This window comes from Tachysurus fulvidraco, chromosome 5 (genome assembly GCF_022655615.1).
Source record: "Tachysurus fulvidraco isolate hzauxx_2018 chromosome 5, HZAU_PFXX_2.0, whole genome shotgun sequence".
Taxonomy (NCBI): domain Eukaryota; kingdom Metazoa; phylum Chordata; class Actinopteri; order Siluriformes; family Bagridae; genus Tachysurus; species Tachysurus fulvidraco.
The window spans coordinates 3,182,638-3,204,018 of NC_062522.1; the positions used below are offsets into that span (position 1 = coordinate 3,182,638).

Consider the following 21,381-nt stretch of genomic DNA (forward strand, 5'->3'; position numbering starts at 1 on the left):
TATATAAAACAAACCTTTTCTCTAGACCCCTGGAGTCTATTGTAAAATTAGGTAAATGGTGACGTGGGGTGAATTTTAGAAAAATGTACCATCACTGCTTTCACCTCTGAGCTGACATTTTCCACACAGGCTTCAGCCCTCACGCTGAGGCGAGTCGAGGCCCGTTAGAGGCGAAAACTACGTCTTTATGGCGCGCAGCATGCCGTCCTTCAGAATGCAGACTGCAGAAGGTCACACACACACACACACACACACACACACACACACACACACAGCACTTTAACACCACCTTCCTGTAAAGTGTGTACACTCTCTTCAACGGGGTTCAATGAGACGCAGAACTTTTGAACCAGAACTGGAATTGCGCTTTTTCCACGGTCCACGAGTTTAATCACAAGAGATGTTAGCTAGCTAGCTACAATCTGGAAAAACCGGCTCCAAAATAATTTTCGTCATGTTCAGGATGCTACGCGTGCGTCCCAAATTCCAGCCAGAAGAAGAAGAAGTGCACTTCAGTGTAGTCAACACTTTTAAATATCAATGTCAGAAGGGCTGAATCTACTCACTAAACAGAGTTTCTTTACTAACAGGAAGTAGAAGGCCATGTTGAGAACGTTTTCTCATCCGGCGTCGGCACCTGATTAGCTCCACCCCTTCTTCTACTTTAAAAACAAACCTGTGAGTGTAGAGTGCATAAAAAATCAGTGTCTCTGGCTAAAGCTAATGAAGTGGTGTCATGCTACGTGTGTCGATGTCATTCACCATCAAACCGGGAACTGGTTTCTACTTCCTGTAAGCTATAGAACTGTTTACATTTATTTTTTTGTTTACAAAATGAATAATTTTAATGTAATTGTATTTAAACATGCCTTCTTAACTCACTACAACGCTAAGTCAATGAGACCCCTGAGCTTGTTTCTTTACAACGAGACGGTTCCATCTGGGGTAATAGGAGACAATGACACCCGAAGTGTGTCGCTTATGTCCAGTTTATTCCGTCGTTTTGTTTCGGTTGCCGTCACTGCAGAAATCCCCGCTTCACACAGATAGCATGTCGGAGATGGCGATAGTGATGTAAGTGCTGTGGTGACAATCTCAGGGTATTCCGCCATGACTTTAATCCAGAACACCGGCAGAGTTTCTAACTTTCTAACGACGTCTGTTTCCTGCTCATTTTTGCTAATTTGTGGGTTAAATTTGAGCAAACACAATATACACGTACACCAAGCACTGTTAAACATGACAAAGTACCGGTGAACAGAGAGAAGAGCGATACACACCTTCTCTCTCCACCAAAGCTACAACACCACTGCCGCTCGCAGCCGCTCGGCTCCAGACGTCACCTAAACCCGGCCCGATATCATGATATTTTGTGCATGCGCGGTATCGGTGCGGCTTTAGGTGACGTCTCTCAGCTCCCGGTTAACCTCTCGTCCATGGAAAGTCGCACAAACCCGAGAGAAATACACCACAGTAAATAAAATGGGAATAATTTAATGTTCCTTTTGCGGCCCGGTACCACTTGGTCCACAGCCCGGGGGTTGGGAAACACTGGTGTAGAACATGCTAAGCTGAGATGCTGGTGAGGGATCTGCTGTAACATAAGAACAAAAACAGGAACAAACTTGCACAGTTACCTGTTACTATAAATATGTCATGTTCTTTAGTAGATTATTTTAATCACTAAGCTTTCCTCTAGTTGCATGTTGTTACAGCTGAGTCTGTACTCATTTATTTATTTATTTTCTCCTCGCCACATTTATCGCCTGATTTTGGGCGTTGTACAATCCCGAGCATCTAAATTAAGCCCGGCGTGGAGGCACAATAACATTCACGAGCAGGTGTGTGGTCAGAGAGCGAGTCTAGGGAAGCGGAGAAATCTCTTAACGTCGCCGAGCGTGGGGCTTCCACTGAACCCGAGCGCCACACATCGGGCTTGATTGCCGTTTTCCGAGAACGTTTGACTCGCTGCCAAATGCAGATGGCACACCTGTAGCCCCGAGAGCCGCTTCAGCGTGGCGCGAGGTGCGGGAGCAGAGCGGAGCCCCGGCTGTGAATGGGAATGCTAATCACTACTGGGTAGGCGAGGTGAGCTTGGAGAGGTCGCTGGGGGAGACGTTCAGCTAAATCAGTAAACATTGTCTTTGCTTGAAATGCCGTTTTTGTTCTGCTTCCTTTTTGTTCATGAGATGTAAATTATTTTATTATTAATTAAAAGGCTGGCACAGACACGAGGACGAGAAGACGGAAAGGAGCGTCATCGAGAAGCGCAGCGCTAAATCCAATGCGACACCTGGGTTCTGATACATTCATACATTCATCCGTCTGTTCATCCATCCATCCAACCATCCATCGATCCCTACATTTATCTTCTGTTCAAGAATCCGATTGTCTGTCTGTTTGTCCATCCATCCATCCATCCATCCATCCATCCACCCATCCACCCAGCCATCGTTTCAGCATCCAACCACCTATACATCCATTTATCTGTCCGTCCATCTATCCGATATCCATCCGTCCATAGACCCACCCACTTATCACGCCAGGATTTATCACAACATGGATCATTTAGCGGCTTTAGGTGCGATAAACTGTATTTAAAAGTTAAAGTGTCTTTTTCTTTTTATGGTTATAATAATGAATCTAATCTAAATAATAATAATAATAATAATAATAATAATAATAATAATAATAATAATAATAATAAATATTATTTTGAATGTTTACATCTCATCGCTACTTCCTGACCAGTACCTGCTTCCTCTCTGATCCATCACAAAGCTTCCCAATTACACACCAAAGCCCCAGTTTATTTCCCGCCCCTCGAGCTGGTGTCATGGTCTGCATGAATTCAGCTCTGTTTCTGAGGCACTACATTAGTTCCAAAAGCTTACAGTTGAAGCTCCGCCCATAAGTGCGGCCTCGGTTCTCTGTAATTGAGGGTTGATGATGAATGAGCAATTATCTCAGCATCTGCTGCCTCCATTTTTGTTTTTCCAAGTACTTCTAAATAAAGAATACAAAAAAAATCCCTTAGGAAGTCTCAGCTATCACAACCACCACCACAACCATCACCACCACCACAACCACCACAAATACTATCACAACCACCACCACAACCACCACCACAACCATCACCACCACCACAACCACCACAAATACTATCACAACCACCACCACAACCATCACCACCACCACAACCACCACAAATACTATCACAACCACCACCACAACCATCACCACCACCACAACCACCACAAATACTATCACAACCACCACCACAACCATCACCACCACCACAACCACCACCACAACCACCACCACAACCATCACCATCACCACAACCACCACCACAACCACCACAAATACTATCACAACCACCACCACAACCACCACCACAACCACCACCACAACCACCACAAATACTATCACAACCACCACCACAACCACCACCACAACCACCACAAATACTATCACAACCACCACCACAACCACCACCACAACCACCACCACAACCATCACCACCACCACAACCACCACAAATACTATCACAACCACCACCACAACCACCACCACAACCACCACCACAACCACCACAAATACTATCACAACCACCACCACTTCCACCACCACAACCACTACCACCACCACCACCACAACCACCACCACAACAACAACCACCAAAAATACAATCACAACCACCACCACAACCACCACCACAACCACAACCACCACAAATACTACCACAACCACAACCACCACAAATACTACCACAACCACCACAAATACTATCACAACCACCACCACAACCACCACCACAACCACAACCACCACAAATACTATCACAACCACCACCACAACCATCACCACCACCACAACCACCACAAATACTAACACAACCATAACCACAACCACCATCACAACCACCACCACAAACACCAACATCACCATCACAACCATAACAACCACCACTACCGCAACCACCACAAATACTATCACAACTATAACCACAACCACCATCACAACCACCACTATTACAACCATCACAACAACCACCACCACCACCACCACCATCCCAACCACCACCACAACCACCACCACATATACAACCACACCCACCAACATCACAACCATCACCACCATCAACATCACAACCACCACCACAACCATCACCACAACCATCACCACAACCACCACCACATTCACAAACACAACCACCACAACAACCACCACTACCAACATCACAACCATCACCACAACCACCATCACCACCACCATCACAACCACCATCACAACCACCACATCACGATCGCCAAACCACCATCACAACCACCACCACCACACTCGCCACAACCACCATCACAACCATCACCACAACCTTCACCACAACCACCACCCAGCTTGTGAAGGACTACATCTCCATGAGATTATTCATAGTCACAATTCATCAATAACAAAATGAACCTCAGTGTGTGTTTGTCACATTAGATTGTCTTCATGTTTATTCCAGCTTACTGAGCTGCTTTCCGGAGGAAGGGCCAGAAGGCTCCTCAAGTTCGAGTACACTGTGTAGCAGGAGAACAAGGTGGCTAAGTTGTGTTTAATAAGTACAAAATCCCCCAATAACTGAGAGTTAAAATATTAAGAACGTAGTCTAATGTTTTAAAGAGTCTGTCTGATAACCATTAGAAGATTAAAGAGAACTAAATGAGATGACACAATAAAAAAAACAATAATATGTTCTATAACCATCAGAAACATGAATGGGGATGATCCAGGAATCAGAAGCTGAAGATAAATAAAGCAGACCTGTGTGTCTTCACGCTGAGCCGCCGAGGAACTGAGCACTTACTTCAGAACCACATCCATTAACCTCCACAGCTCTGACATACAGATGTTGTGTACAGTAATGCTGCTGTTCTCAGTGTGTTCACGTGAACTCTGACTTCTGTCTGATCTCCCCAGACCCTGTTACGCGTCAGAGCTCTGGTCAACACTCTGAGGTGAAAAGCGCATCGACACGAGGACAAAAACTGCAGGATCTCAAACTCAGTCACAAGGACAGTTCTGGAGAACTAATTAGACGACGATCGAGATCCTACAGAAGACACGAGGAGCTGACGGGTCATGACTGTTAGTCGCTTGTGGTCATTAATAATAATAAAACAGACAGGTTTTGTTCTCCGTCTGTCTACGGCTTCTCACAGAGCTTCACCGGTACGTCAGAGCGTTTAGTCAGTCACGAGTGCAGCTGGAAATCCAAACACTGGCTAAAAAAAGATGCTAATTAGCCATACTGTTGAAATAAAGTCAATTAAACAAGAGCTAATTGGAAAATACATTACAGAGGACATTTTCCAGCCTAGAGGATTTTAAAGTTTACTCCTTTATCGGTTCTAATTGCTGATCGTCTCTGTCTATCTAGTGACTCTTTTCACCGGAAAGAACCGGGTGCTGGTTCAGAGCTAGCGCTGGTGCTGGTTCAAAGTTGGTTCCACTGGCGAACCTTCTAAGAACCGGTTTGCCTTTCCACCGGCTAGAGAGCGTCACAGCGCCGAGTGTGACGTCACTGTATACGTGTCACGTGTCCCAGCGACGTTAGCGCAGCGGCGGCAAACACAAACACAACAACAATGGTGGATGTTGCTTTACTGTTAATGCTCATGGCTTTGTGAACCTACATTAACATCCAAACGCGGTGAATAAAACGTGTACGTGCGGCTCCGTGTAATCTGTATAAACGGAGGTTGTAATCGATAAAGTACATAACGTTATTTTATCGTTAACACAGAAAAAAAGTTAGCCTTAGCATGTAGCTACCTACTATCATGTGTGCTGATAATGTATCATATCGCGGTAAAGTAAAAGTGTATTAAACATTAGTATACTTAAGGTACATTATCAAATGCGCTAACAGCCCCACCCACAGCCCCGCCTACAGCCCCACCCACAGCTCCTGACGCAAGCGGTTCTTAAGTCTAGACCAGCAACGTTTTGGTGCTACTTAAGAACCACTTTTCCTGGTTCAGAGCCGGTGCTTTGGCGGTCGAAACAGAAAGAACTGGTTCTAAATTAGGCTCCGAACCTGCACTCGAACTGCCTCGGGGGGGAAAGGGGCATCTTGAAATATTTTTCATTAGATCTTTTCTTTTCTTTTGTTTTTTTTCTGGAGCCTAATCAATTTCATCTGACTTCACTTTCACCAAAATGTAATTAAGATCAATAAATTTTGACTAAAATTATGACCAAAAGAGATAGCTGTTGTTTTTTTTCTTTCTTTGAAGCAAGAGCTGTACTGCTGAGATCGAGAGCGAGTCACATGTTCAGCTGCCGATGAAGATGAAGAAGAGTTTGTTTTTGTTTTTCGAGATCAAAACGCCTCCCGATTGACGTCTCCAGCTTCCCGACACGATGCCCTGGAAGATTTTACAGGTCGGACATTTCACTTAATAAAGAAATATAAAACATAGAGAGAGTAAGTGTTGCTACGGTGATGGTTTTTTTACCAAGATGCTATTTATGGAAACATTTATGGAAGGAGTCTCCAGTGACTATTAAGTAAATGACCACAGAGTGAGAAATAAAAATAAGGTTTTTAACGCTTTCGGAAAGACGTTTCAGTGAAACCGGATGTAGAAACAAATGAGTCATTTGAATGAATCGTATTGTGAAAGGAAATGAATCCTGTGAAAGAATCAGTTGAAAAAGTAATTCATTGTAAAACAGTCACATTTAAAAATAAGGAACCAAGCACAAGAATCAAATGTAAAAAATGAGTCATGTTTAAGAATCAAATAAAAAACTAGTAATCGGGGGGGGGGGGGGGAATCAAAGAATAGAATGAAAATGTGATCAAAGTAAAAGAATCAAATGTGATAATAATAATAGTAAAAAAAAGTCCCATTTGAAAATAATTAGTTGTGCAAAAAAATCTACAGAGATCCCTCGTTCATCGCGGTTAATGGGGACCGGACCCCCTCGCGATAGGTGAAAATCTGTGAAGTAGGATTGGCCCTATAGTAAGTTTGACCTTTTCACTGATGGTCATCATCTTCCTCTTCCTCTTCGGCTCACTAGAGGAATCTTTCGTAGGGGCACGGCGCTTAGGAGGCATCGTAACCGCGAAACTTGAACCGCGAAGTGGCGAGGGATTACTGAATAGTGAAAAATGTAATCAGGTAGAAGAATCAGTTCTAGTTCTCATGGGAGAAAATCGAATGTAAACGTGAATAAATCATGTGAAAGAATTAATTTTGAAAATAAACGAATCGTGTAAAAGAGTCGTGTGAGAAACTCGATACAGTTACACTTTCAGGAAGTGAGCGCAGAAGGCACAAGCTTGTGCATGGAGGTTTATATATACACACAGTCTCCCTCAGAGTGAACCTGATTCACCAACAACATCATGTGTACGCAGTCACACACCACCGCCAGCTGACCGACCGAGGACACGTCGTTTGCACATCATTAGCTCTGCCACAGTTACCCATGATCCCCTTCTCTCTGTCATCACGCAGATAAGCATTAACTCTGAGGTAATAATTAACAGCTTAACATTGTTTATTTGGGTAGATCTCCAAATGTACAGCAGAAAACTGTGCGAATGTTTTTGGTAGGAAAAAAAACTAGATTTGGATCAGTGGCTAAAATACATGGTGTTGTTTTTCCTTAAACGATGAACAAAATCACACTGCCATTTTTGTTGATTATCTTACCATAACAGCACCACACACACACACTGTCACACACACACACACACACACACACACACACACACACACACACACACACACATACACACACAAACACACACACACACACACACACACACACACACACACACACACACACACACACACACACACACTCACTCACTTTAAATATTCCCATAATTACATAGTTATTATTCAGGTTAGTTGAGTCTTCCTTCTAATTCAACACACAAGAAATCAACCACACACACACACACACACACATATACACACACAAACACACACAAACACACTCACTGACAAACACGTAAACAAACACACACGCACGCACATTCACAAACACACACACACAAACACACACAAATACACACACACACAAACGCACACGCACATAAACGTACACACACACACACAAACACACATAAACACACACGCACATACACACACACAAACATACACATACACACACAAACACACATACACACACACACAAACATACACATACACACACAAACACACAAACATACACATAAACACACACACGCACGCACATATACATACACACACATGTACACACACACACACACACACACACTCACTTTAAATATTCCCATAATTACATAGTTATTACTCAGGTTAGTTGAGTCTTCCTTCTAATTCAACACACAAGGAATCAACCACACACAACCACACACAAACACACACACACAAACACACTCACAAACACACACACAAACACACACAAACACACACACACTCCCATCGTGGGATTTCTACAGCTCAATCAGACAGGCATTCAGATTCCTCTTTTCACTATTGACCACTGCTGTGCTTCCAGCTGGGAAAGCGCCAGACTCCGGGAAGCTTCAGCTTTAACTCGGAACGCACTTTCATCAAGCAGGTGGCAGCTCGCAGGGAGCCAAAAAAACCCATAAAACAAAAAAAGATGAGATGGTGAATATCTCTGCCAGCCTCTCAGCAACACTTTCTCAAGGGCTAATCAGTGGGTTGATTAGATTTTTTTTTTCTAAACATTTAAATGTATCTGTTGATCTGGAGTCGAACACGGAGTCTACATGCACACGAGTCCCGCTCTGAACCCAGATCTGTCACTCAGCAAATTACAGACAGATGGAGAGGCTTTTTATTTCTACTATTCCAGATTATATCCCGAGTTCGAGATGATTGGAATGAAATTCATCAGCATCGTGATTTTCCTCTGATTCGCTACAGATCCTGCACCACTAACAGTCAGTGGGACTGAAATGTATGAGCACGTTCTGTTTAAAATCTATAACATCTCAGCTTCGGAAACGAATCAAATGTGAAAATAAATGAATCTTGTTAAAAAATGTTCTGTGAAAGTAAACGAATCATGTGAAGATTGAAGAAATAATGAATCATGATAGAATCACAAGTGAATCTTGAATGAATCAAATGAAGAATCATGTGAAAAATGACTCATGTGAAAGAATCAAATGTGAAATTGTCAAATCGCGTGTGAAATTAGTGAATCTTGAATGAATCAAATGAAGAATCGAATGTGAAAAATGAGTCATGTGAAAGAATCAGATGTGAAATTGTAAAATCACGTGACATTAGTGAATCTTGAATGAATCAAATGAAGAATCGAATGTGAAAAATGAGTGATGTGAAAGAATCAAATGTGAAATTGTAAAATCGCGTGTGAAATTAGTGAATCTTGAATGAATCAAATGAAGAATCGAATGTGAAAAATGAGTCATGTGAAAGAATCAGATGTGAAATTGTAAAATCACGTGACATTAGTGAATCTTGAATGAATCAAATGAAGAATCGAATGTGAAAAATGATTCATGTGAAAGAATCAAATGTGAAATCGTAAAATCACGTGTAAAATTAGTGAATCTTGAATGAATCAAATGAAGAAAAAGAAGAAAAAAAAACCTTTGACACTTTTTCATTGTAACTTTGAACAAATGTTTTAAACTCATGGTATCTTAAGTATGTAACCTAGTGAACCAGCATTAATGTATTCAGTGTTAGAGATTTAAGCACTTATGTACGTCGCTCTGGATAAGGGCGTCTGCCAAATGCTGTAAATGTAAATGTAAATGTAAATGTAAGAATCGAATGTGAAAAACGAGTCATGTGAAAGAATCAGATGTGAAATTGTAAAATCACGTGTGACATTAGTGAATCTTGAATGAATCAAATGAAGAATCGAATGTGAAAAATGAGTGATGTGAGAGAATCAAATGTAAAAAATGAATACACTGTGAACTGGTATTCTTTAAAATTTGCATTGTAAATTTAATTTTTTTTTACATCGTATCACAGAATATACTCAATGTTTAAATGTCATTACCTGAAGAATTCCATGAAGGAAAATCCGTATCCGTGTTGTTCTGCTATTCCAGCGCATACCACGTTCGCTGACGCACCGATCAGCGTCCCATTACCTGCAAAAATAAAATAAAAACATAAACACAATTTTAATGACTTCATAAAACATTTTGTTCTCAAGTGAAAACAGGAACTTGAAAATGATTTAGAACTCATTAGATGTCTGAATAATGCAGGCACTAAATTCCAGGGGTTTCGTTACCACGACGAAAAGTGGGCGTGTTTCCGGAGGTCTTGGAAAAAACGCCTTCTTTTAAAAAAAAAAAACAGCATACTACGAAGGACAAAACAGTCATACAGAGTGATTTATTTTAGAAAACAAATAACCAAAAACTAGTGTTAGGGTTAGGGTTAGATGATCAAATAGGCCACGCCTACCCGATGACGCAATATCTGTTACGCTGTTCTGAAATCCCTGGAAATAAGTGCCTGCCGTCTGAATAGAGCTAATAATAAACATACTGTTTAAAACATACAATTAACTTGTGGGCGTGGCTTGAGTTACTGTTCTCAAGCCTGTTTCTTCTTTCCAGAGTTTTTTGCACTGGAGACTCCTTCCCTACATGATACAGAAACTGCACATACGCTGGACGTGTCCCTGTGAGTGAGCCGCTACTACAGACGGCGCTGATCCGATACACAGGAACAGATCGTTATCGGGTCCGTAAAGAACCAGGAAAACATGGTGTGTTGGATATCAGTGGAAAACAAGAACGAATTTGTTAACTGTAAAGAAAGAGCTTGGATTTAGATTTGTACAAAATCTGATTTTATTTATTTATTTATTTATTTTTGCAGCTGTTCGATGAATCAGACTTTCTTTCTTTCTTGCTATATTTACACTTTAATCTTTATTATACTTTGTTATATTTCTATCAGTCTGCCTTTATTCAGCAATGTTTTTCCATCATGTTTTTGGGGGTTTTTTTTGTGATTTTTGTAGAAAAAAGTAATTGATAAAAAGTAATTTTGTGTGAGTTGTGATTTTTGTTGTGAATTTTTTAAGTAAATTCAGTTTAAAGGCTCATTTAGATTAGAACATACAATACTCATTCATCTCATCTTCTACCGCTTATCCGAACTTCTCGGGTCACGGGGAGCCCGTGCCTATCTCAGGCGTCATCGGGCATCGAGGCAGGATACACCCTGGACGGAGTGCCAACCCATCACAGGGCACACACACACACTCTAATTCACACACACACACACAGACACACTCTCATTCACTCACACACACTCACACACTACGGACAATTTTCCAGAGATGCCAATCAACCTACCATGCATGTCTTTGGACCGGGGGAGGAAACCGGAGTACCCGGAGGAAACCCCCGAGGCACGGGGAGAACATGCAAACTCCACACACACAAGGTGGAGGCGGGAATCGAACCCCGACCCTGGAGGTGTGAGACGAACGTGCTAACCACTAAGCCACCGTGCAACCAGAATATACAATATATTACATATATATCCCCTGGGTATCGGTATCAGCTGCTTTTCATGGTTAGAATATCATAGGACCTCTAGCTGTTGCTATGGAAACAATAATGTATTATAGCGAGCACATGAGACACTGTTACAGAAAATGAATCAACACCTTCTGATCAATCAGAGCCCAGAACACCGTGCACGAGTCCTCTGCTAATTTTACTGCAATCTTTTCCAAAGTGAAGCACTGAGGAGGATAAAATGTACGTTAAATGTCGTCTGGTTGATGCACGCTACAGCGAGGTGCTCCTGTCTCCACTTCAGACACGATCGCTTTCTGATGAAGACGAGACGTCGCTTCTGCGTCTATACCTGTGGGCCACGGAGCTATTTTGGAAATAAATGAGAAATAGACCGAGCTCCATTTGTTATTTACAGAGATGAGGGAGTGGAAAATCCTTTCTCTCTCAGGCTCAGGGTCGATCAGGCGATCAGATGTGTGTTGATCTGAGCTTAAAGACCTGAAGAGTGACATCACTCCAAACAAATCAGATTTTACATCGAGGAACGTAAATAGATCTTGTGAAAAAATCAAAATCTAAAAGTACTGAATCATGAAAGAATCACATGTAAGAAAGATGAATCGTGCGGAAGAATATGTGGAAAAAAATGAATCGTATCGTGAAAATTCTTGAAACAATAAAGTCAAGATAAATAAACCGTGTAAAAAAAACCTTCTGTGAAAATAAATGGCTTCATTTTAATAATCAAATGTAAAAAATTCACTTGATTATAGCGAATTATGTGAAAGAATCAAATGTGAAAATGTGTGAATGAATCAAATGAAATAAATTGTGTCAAATTTCTGTGAAATTTTAAATTTCAAATGTAAAAAAAAATTATTTGTGAATTTTTTAGATTTGATTTGTTTACTTTCAAAATTTAAATACTTTAATTTCATCATGAATACAACATTTGTCAGTCTGAGACTGTGAGTCCCTTTGAGTCTGGTTCCTCTCAAGGCTCCTTCCTTTACCGTCTATTGCCTCTTTTCCACCGGATAGAACCGGGTGCTGGTTCAGAGCTAGCGCTGGTGCTGGTTCAAAGTTGGTTCCACCGGCGAACCTTCTAAGAACCGGTTTGCCTTTCCACCGGCTAGAGAGCATCACAGCACCGAGTGTGACGTCACTGTATACGTGTCACGTGTCCCAGCGACATTAGCGCAGCAGCGGCAAACACAAACACAACGACAACGGCGGATGTCGCTTTACTGTTAATGCTCATGGCTTTGTGAACCTACATCGGCATCCAAACGCGGTGAATAAAACGTGTACGTGCGGCTCCGTGTAATCTGTATAAACGGAGGTTGTAATCGATAAAGTACATAACGTTATTTTATCATTAACACAGAAAAACAGTTAGCCTTAGCATGTAGCTACCTACTATCATGTGTGCTGATAATGTATCATATCGCGGTAAAGTAAAAATGTATTAAACATTAGTATACTTAAGGTACATTATCAATGCGCTAACAGTAGCCCCGCCTACAGCCCCGCCCCCAGCTCCTGACGCAAGCGGTTCTTAAGTCTAGACCAGCAACGTTTTGGTGCTACTTAAGAACCACTTTTCCTGGTTCAGAGCCTGTGCTTTGGCGGTCGAAACAGAAAGAACTGGTTCTAAATTAGGCTCCGAACCTGCACTCGAACTGCCTCGGTGGTAAAAGGGGCATAAGGGATTTTTTCCTCCCCACAGTCACCTGAGTCACCTCAGACTTGCTCATTGGGGATAAATACATACACATTGTGAACTAAATCTATTTAATATTAATCTTGAATTTTGTATTCTATTAATCTTTATATTCTTCTTTATATTTACCTTCTGTTCTATGTTTATGTTCCTGTAAAGCCGCTTTGAGACGATTGTAAAAAGCGCCGTGCAAATAAACTCGAATTGGATTGCATCTTCAAACAGGAATACATTTTCTCAATAAAAGTTTTTAGAATACTTTTTTTTCAGTGTCCAAACTCCATGCGAATCGTGTGAATATTCTGCGCGACTTTTCCGTAGGATCGAATCACGCTCTGTAAGGATGTGCTTTTTTTCGGTGGTGGTGTAGAAACCCGGCTCAATACGACATGTTCACACAACAGAACCAGACTCTTCTGTCACAGCATCACCTCGATCAATAACACACCTCCTCTTATTAGACCAGAGTGCTGTCACACACACACACACACACACACACACACACACACGATTCTTCTTCGCGGGACACACATCCATGGTGTTCTGACTCGACCTTGAGTCACACAGCACACTTTCAACAGAATTAGCACAAAATAAACAGTCCTCCATCTTACGATCTCTGTGAACTACATCGCGAGTAAGAGCTAAGACCAACACACCCGTTGTACAGAACACTAATAGGGCTTCACAGAGCTGTAACCAATCATAACAGGGCGTTATAGGGCATAACCGCTTACAGTTCATTACCTACTGTATTATAACCATGTTATAATAATTTATAAAAACGTGTTCATTAATCTGCCATCAAACAACACAAGAAATTCAGATAAGATTTTCAAGATTTTAAAATGATCATGTTTTTCCTTCAGTATAAGATGAAGACTTGTGGAAAGGTAACTCACCTCCTAAACACGCTCCCATGGCCAGAGCGAATATGAGCGGTTTGACCGGCAGGTTCACGTCGTCGTCCTGGCTCAGGTTGATCAGCACCGGAATCTGTCACGTTAAACAGACACACAACAAATGGACTGATTCTCGAGGCGACAGACGACGACACAGGACCTGAACACGAACTTTAACGCTACTTGCTTTATTTAAGCTCTTCATTAAAACGCTATCTTTTCATTTGAGCTTTATTTTTTCTCAATCTAAAGCTTTCTGGCTTCCAAGAACCCGGTTGTTAACAGATCGAGTGGTATTGCTGTACAGCACGGCTCAGGGGAGGACAGAAAATCAATAAAAAGCAGCATTGCATTTATCTATTTTTATTCATCCTAACAGACACACTGCATGAATCACGTCAGGGAAATTGGATGCAAATGAAAATATGACTGGTTTGTGAGCACATACGGTGACGGCGTCTCAGGCGAGACGTACCTGTCTCCGCTCACATTCACATACCGCGGCGCCGATTTACTAAAGATAGCACCGGCAACAACAGCTCTTTATCATCAGCAGAATAGAACGTGAAGTCGTTTTACAACAAAATCCACCGCAGACTTGAGTCTATGTAAGTAATTTGATTTACATTCTTACGATTGATTCTCTGAGCAGAAAATATTAAGATTTTAATAACTATAATGTTTATCAGGATCGTGCACTATAATTCATTCATTCATTCATCTCCTACCGCTTATCCGAACTTCTCGGGTCACGGGGAGCCTGTGTCTATCTCAGGCGTCATCGGGCATCGAGGCAGGATACACCCTGGACGGAGTGCCAACCCATCACAGGGCACACACACACTCTCATTCACTCACACACTCACACACTACGGACAATTTTCCAGAGATGCCAATCAACCTACCATGCATGTCTTTGGACCAGGGGGAGGAAACCGGAGTACCCGGAGGAAACCCCCGAGGCACGGGGAGAACATGCAAACTCCACACACACAAGGCGGAGGTGGGAGTCGAACCCCCGACCCTGGAGGTGTGAGGCGAACGTGTTAACCACTAAGCCAACGTGTCCCCTGTGCACTATAATATCATATATAATTAAAAAAATTGTTCATTTAAAAAGAGTTTACAAATATTATTTCATAGTTTACACATTTTTAAATATTTTAGCTTTTAATCCATGTGAACCACAGACTGGAAAAAACCCAACACTATAATCCTGATTAAACTAGAGATAATACATAAATACGTAATTACATAAAGTAATTTGGGTTTAATCCCAATTATTAAGTTTAATCCCAAGTCTAATTTAGGTTTAATCCCAGAGTTCTGAAGTCATCACTGATTTAAAAACTGCAGCTTATTTAAACATTTCGTGAACAGGATGTAAACTGCACCTGACGAAGGTTTAGCTCCGTTTCACGCCGAAGACCTTCAGTTCTCTCCAGCGCTGGAAAGCTGATCCTATATTAACACGTCCTACTTCTTGTCCTTATCGTAAGTCTTTCTTCTCTTTCTTTCTTTGTTTTTATCCTCCATGTTGATGTTTAAACCGCTTTCTGCTAACGTCACACACGCGCACCGAACACTCTCTCCGCCCATATCGACAAGCCCCGCCCCTTTCTGCTCATTGGCTACATGTTAGTTTTGTTTTTGTTTTGTTTGTCGTCCCGACTCGGTTTTCTGAAGTGTTTCTCAAACAACAGAGACCGCACCTTTAACGGCTAACGTTTCGTTTTAAAAGCACTAACCAAATAACTTTAGAATTTTACACAAACTAAAACAATCAGACTTTCAGGTAAGTGACTCGAGACTCTAATTAGATGTGATGAGTACGTGGGTGTGTGTCTGAAGAATCTACTTTAGAACACAACCGAAACTTTATATGAAAGACCAAAGGTTTAGAGGGTTAGGGTTAGTGTTTAGGGTTAGAGTTAAAGGTTAGTGATAGGGTTCGGGTCAGTGTTTAAAGCTAGGATTAAGGGTTAGTGATTAGGGTTTGGTTTATTAATATTCATTTCTTTCATTTCTGGGCTGGTATGTTATAGTTTGGTCTAAGGGTCCTGTCTCAAAGGGGAGGTATTTTTAACTGGAGGTGGGGTCATGGATGAGGTCAGAGTTAGGGCTGGGATTAAAGTTTAGTGTTTAGGGTTAGGGATTAAAGGTGGTAGTTTAAGATGAAGGGTTAGTGGTTAGGGTAAGTTTAGGGAACATTTATCATTTAGGGAACATTTATGTAATTTATTAAATTACATAAAATAGATTATTGAAAATAATAAGCGCCATTTCTGCCCTCTCCTGTTGTCTGTTTTTGGGTTAGAGGATCTGTTTAATAGAGAAACACTATGTGCAGATTCTAAGGAGGGTGGGTGGTGCTTCCAAAGTAGTGTATGTTGGTGGTTGGGGGTATTGTGGTTGGGACTCAGTCAGAGAGTGAGGGGTGGGGAGGTTCGCTTCAGGTTTTGGGGATTGTGACCAGGTTAAGATTAGAGGTTAGAATTGGTTTGGGATTAGGTTAGTGTTTAGGGTTAAAGGTTAGTGGTTAGGGTTTATACGTTTCTTGTGGTTAAAGAAATCTGTATTCAACAGTAAATAACCTAGGGTTAGGGTTAGGGTTAGTGTTAGGGTTAGTGTTATGGTTAGGGTTTAGGGTTAGGGTTAGGGTTAGTGTTAGGGTTAGTGTTAGGGTTAGGGTTAGGGTTAGTGTTATGGTTAGGGTTTAGGGTTAGGGTTTAGGGTTAGGGTTTAGGGTTAGGGTTAGTGTTAGGGTTAGTGTTAGGGTTAGGGTTAGGGTTTAGGGTTAGGTTTAGGGTTAGGTTTAGGTTTAGTGTTGGGTTTAGGGTTTAGGGTTAGGGTTGGGGTTGGGGTTAGCGGTTAGGGTTGGGGTTAGGGTTAGGGTTAGTGTTAGGGTTAGGGTTAGGGTTTAGGGTTTGTGTTAGGGTTAGGGTTAGGGTTGGGGGTAGGGTTTAGGGTTAGGGTTAGGGTTAGTGTATTCTTTTTGTTATGACTCAACTCAAAATGACTTTGAAGGTAAGTGACTCGAGTGACTTTTTAGGGTAAGTGACTCAAGTGACTTTTTAAGGTAAGTGACTCGAGTGACTTTTTAGGCTAAGTGACTCGGGTGACTTTTTAGGGTAATTGACTCGAGTGGCTTTTTAGGTTAAGTGACTCGAGTGGCTTTTTAGGTTAAGTGACTCGAGTGGCTTTTTAGGGTAAGTGACTCGAGTGGCTTTTTAGGGTAAGTGACTCGAGCAACTTTTTAGGTTAAGTGACTCAAGTGTGTTTTTAGGGTAAGTGACTCGAGTGACTTTTTAGGGTAAGTGACTCGAGTGGCTTTTTAGGGTAAGTGACTCGAGCAACTTTTTAGGTTAAGTGACTCAAGTGTGTTTTTAGGGTATGTGACTCGAGCGACTTTTTAGGGTAAGTGACTCGAGTGACTTTTTAGGGTAAGTGACTCGAGCGACTTTTTAGGGTAAGTGACTCGAGTAGCTTAAGACTCCAAACTTTTTAAAGATGTGTCTTGAAGGTAAATGATTTGAGGCTGAACTTGAAGCTCGGGGTAACTGACTTGTGATTATGTGTTTATTTCAGAATAACCGACTCGGCTGACCTGAGTTAGAAGGACAGAGTGTAATGTGGTAGATTAGAACACTACATCCTACATAGTCTCTGGTAAACCTTGAGACTTTCAGACCTACATCTGCAGCATCTCTAATAATCATGTCTATTGGATTGAATTGCTGCATAAAAACCATTATATTCTGTCATGAACGTGGGGTAAAAACAGACCCAAGTGCAGGATAGCGTAAAAGAAAAGACGCGACAAACCGGAGACGAGGATCCCCCGCTGCCTTGGGCAACGAGGCACCGCTAAATACATAACAAAATTAAAACACATAAGGACCAGATGTGCAGAGGCGGGAAGGAAGAGACAAGGGTGGGGCAAACAAACAAAAGGCACATGGCCAAAGTCCAGGCTGAGTCCTGACAACATTCCATCTTGGAATATCCAGATTTTCCATTAGGAGGTTTAATTAACATGCTTTTCGAAGCTAAATACACAGCAGGCAGTGAACCAGCGTTGACAAATGCAGCCTGGCGTTTAGGATAAAGATTCTTCACATGTAGTAAGATTATGAAGATGCGCAGGACGCAATGTCCTACAGTTACGGCTCTCGGGGCCAAGAGTTTTAAATCTATTAAATCCCCAAAGCTTCCATAGCCAAATAGTCACATATTCTTGAAGACGGTTCCACCTTCGGAATAAGTCCTTGCTTTCGATTTCAGTCCAATACGTGTCCCATTGTGTGTTTTCTCGGGAACGCTTTCGAAAGCCGCAGCTGCGACGAGCTCGAATAAATTACACAGCACAAATCACGATTACATTTTCTACTACAGAACGTTCTCGATCCGGCTCGTCCGGCCGTGCCGCAGCCAGCATGCAAAGGGAGCGTCCGGAGATCCTGAACAATTGAGCTGACAAGAAAATAGCAGTTTTATCTTTTCCTATGCAACATAAATATCTATTCAGTTTCCATCTGGAAATAGTGAGGAAGTTCTCAAACCTGATATGGAAACCCTATTGTACTGCTGTTACACTACACGCAAGAAGAAATGAACCTACATAAATATATATAACAGGTATTTCAACAGGCATAACTCATTATAAAAAGGAATCGTGTCACTGATAATGTGACATCATTGTCAGGTTCAGGTTGACACAAACATTTATAACATTTAAAAATAATACTAAAAAATAAAATAATTTTTTTTTTAAAGAATCCAAAAAACTTAAGCTGTTATAAACAGAATTAGTCAGAAAACTAACTAAATATTTATCGATGCTTATTAATCTTTATAAGCTGTCATAAGATCAAATTATGTCAATATTAAAGGTGACATGAACATATATAAACATTTAGAAAACATTATTTAACAGGTACAAGCTGTCAGGAAGGTTATTCCAGGTCAAGTGTAAAGCACAGCATTATGATAGCCAACGCCTCTTTATAACCCTTTAAAAAAGTTTTATGTAGGTTTATGTCAACCTCACTGGATGCTGATTAAAGCGCTGACACATTTTACACACATTACATTAAACCTCCATAAATGTTCGTATAGGTTTACCTCAGATGTTGTAAAGCATTAGCATGTAGATTGTTATACCTTATTAGCTCTTATTTAGCTCTTATAAGTGTTTAATATCACTTAACACTACTATTATTATATAAAGTTATATGATGTGTTATTATATAATAAATGGACAAAATATTACATTATAATATTATTATATTATTATTATTATTTTTATTCCAAACAGTAGACGTTGAATTTTTTTTTTTTGTCCAAGTCAAAAATTTCTGTCCGTTGTCAAACCCGACGTCAAAAAGACGTGTGAAAGTAAACTCTCAGTTTTATAATGTGTTCTCACACAACAGAAGGTAATTGCTCACACAGCACTGTACACACACTGATTGGGAAACTAATTAGGTATCACATATTTAATCCAAACACACTCGGCGACCTGTCAAACGACCGAAAACGTGCAGAGCGACGACGCAAAAGGAGGAGGTGAAAAGAAAAAAAAGAAAAGAACAAGTGTGTTTTTCTTCTTCCTTCATAGCTTGAAGAAAATCTGCTAAAATCGGAGTTGATCTGTTGCACTGTAAAGAGACAACAGGGCTGTGGCTTTGTTTACAAGGACACGCAAGACAAGAAATGATAAACAGATCAAAGAAAGAAAGAAAGAAAGAAAGAAAGAAAGAAAGAAAGAAAGAAAGAAAGAAAACACAACAAAAACAGGAAGTGAAGCTCTAAACATTCAGAGAAAAACCAAAGGAAAAAAAGCTTTATAGAACAGTTTATTACATATTCATAACATATTCATAAGGCATTATACACAATCCATGACACTGTACAACTATCCTTATTATCTATCGTCATGAACTGTTAACAGTAGTGTTCATAACATGTTATATCATCGAGCGCACCCTAGATAACGAGCAACGAGCTGTGAGACGACATAAGGGTGATTATAATCTGCTATAAGCACTGCTTACATTATGACCAGTGCATTATTCTTTCAGCATTTTGTAAACACAATTATAAACGATGCTGCAAGCTGTAATGCCTTATGAATGCATTATAACATGCTGTGAGTGGAATTAATAAGTCAATATACATATGGCCCATACCTGTTATAACCTCTTATAATTGATTTAGCAAAACAAAAAATTTAAAAAGCATAGAAACATAAATTCTTATGGTTTCTCTCTCTCACACACACACACACACGCGCGCACACACACACACGCACACACACACACAAACACAGTCAGATAATATTTTATCTTTTATGTAGTATATAGTAACATTTTTATGCCATGTCATAACACCTCAATGTCAGGTTTATGCCGTTTGATTTAAATTGTTGACACGATCAGATTAAAGTTTCCACATGTCATGATGCTTATGAATCAGTTAGCCTTATAGCACAGCCAGATGTCTACTTTATGTCACTCTATTCAGGTGTTATGTCACCTAGACATCAAAATATAATAAAATTAGAATATCTGTATGGCAGCTGCTCTGAGTCTTAATTAATGAGTGCTACAGTAATAAGTGTGGCCTACAGTACCAAGGTTTATAAATGCCTATACATTTTTAATTTAATGTCTCTATATGTTTAGAAAGTGTTCATAGAGTTGACATTAAATCTCTATGATGGTTATCATTAATGATTATGTAGATGTACGACACATAAGGTGTTGATTTGTAAATAATAAGAAATTCTTAATCATTGGCAAATTGCTGTGGTTTAATAGGAATAAAACACTTGTGAACGTTTGTTGAGTTGTCAGGAATGGGTTTATGTAGGTATTATGTAGCGTTATAAACACTGCACTGATGTGTTAAGTCTTAATAAAACTAATCTCTTCATTTTTAAAAGAGATTAGTTTTATTAAGCTTTATGTATGGCACCAATGTCGAATTATTTCACTGGGGTGAGAAGAAAAATGTCATTTTTAATGAAATAAATGTTATTTAATTAAAAAGAAACACACTTTAACATTTAGTCATAATAAAGGATAAAAATGTGATTGTCTACAGCAAGCAAATCAGGTCTATTATTCAAAATGATACAAATTAGGATGTGCAAGGTTTGATTGTGTGTGTGTGTGTGTGTGTGTGTGTGTGTGTGTGTGTGTGTG

The 21,381-nt window shown here is 40.5% G+C and overlaps 1 protein-coding gene across 2 annotated transcripts in view; it reads right to left on the bottom strand.

The window, feature by feature from the left end:
- Positions 1-21,381, bottom strand: part of oca2 (oculocutaneous albinism II) — a 110,029-nt gene that overhangs the window by 9,236 nt on the left and 79,412 nt on the right. For both annotated transcript variants that reach the window (XM_047813048.1, XM_047813049.1), the window contains exons 21-22: positions 14,174-14,267; positions 10,060-10,153 (exon numbers count right to left, since the gene is read on the bottom strand). In XM_047813048.1, coding sequence (XP_047669004.1) covers positions 10,060-10,153; positions 14,174-14,267 — 188 coding nt within the window. The remainder of the gene's footprint in view (positions 1-10,059; positions 10,154-14,173; positions 14,268-21,381) is intronic.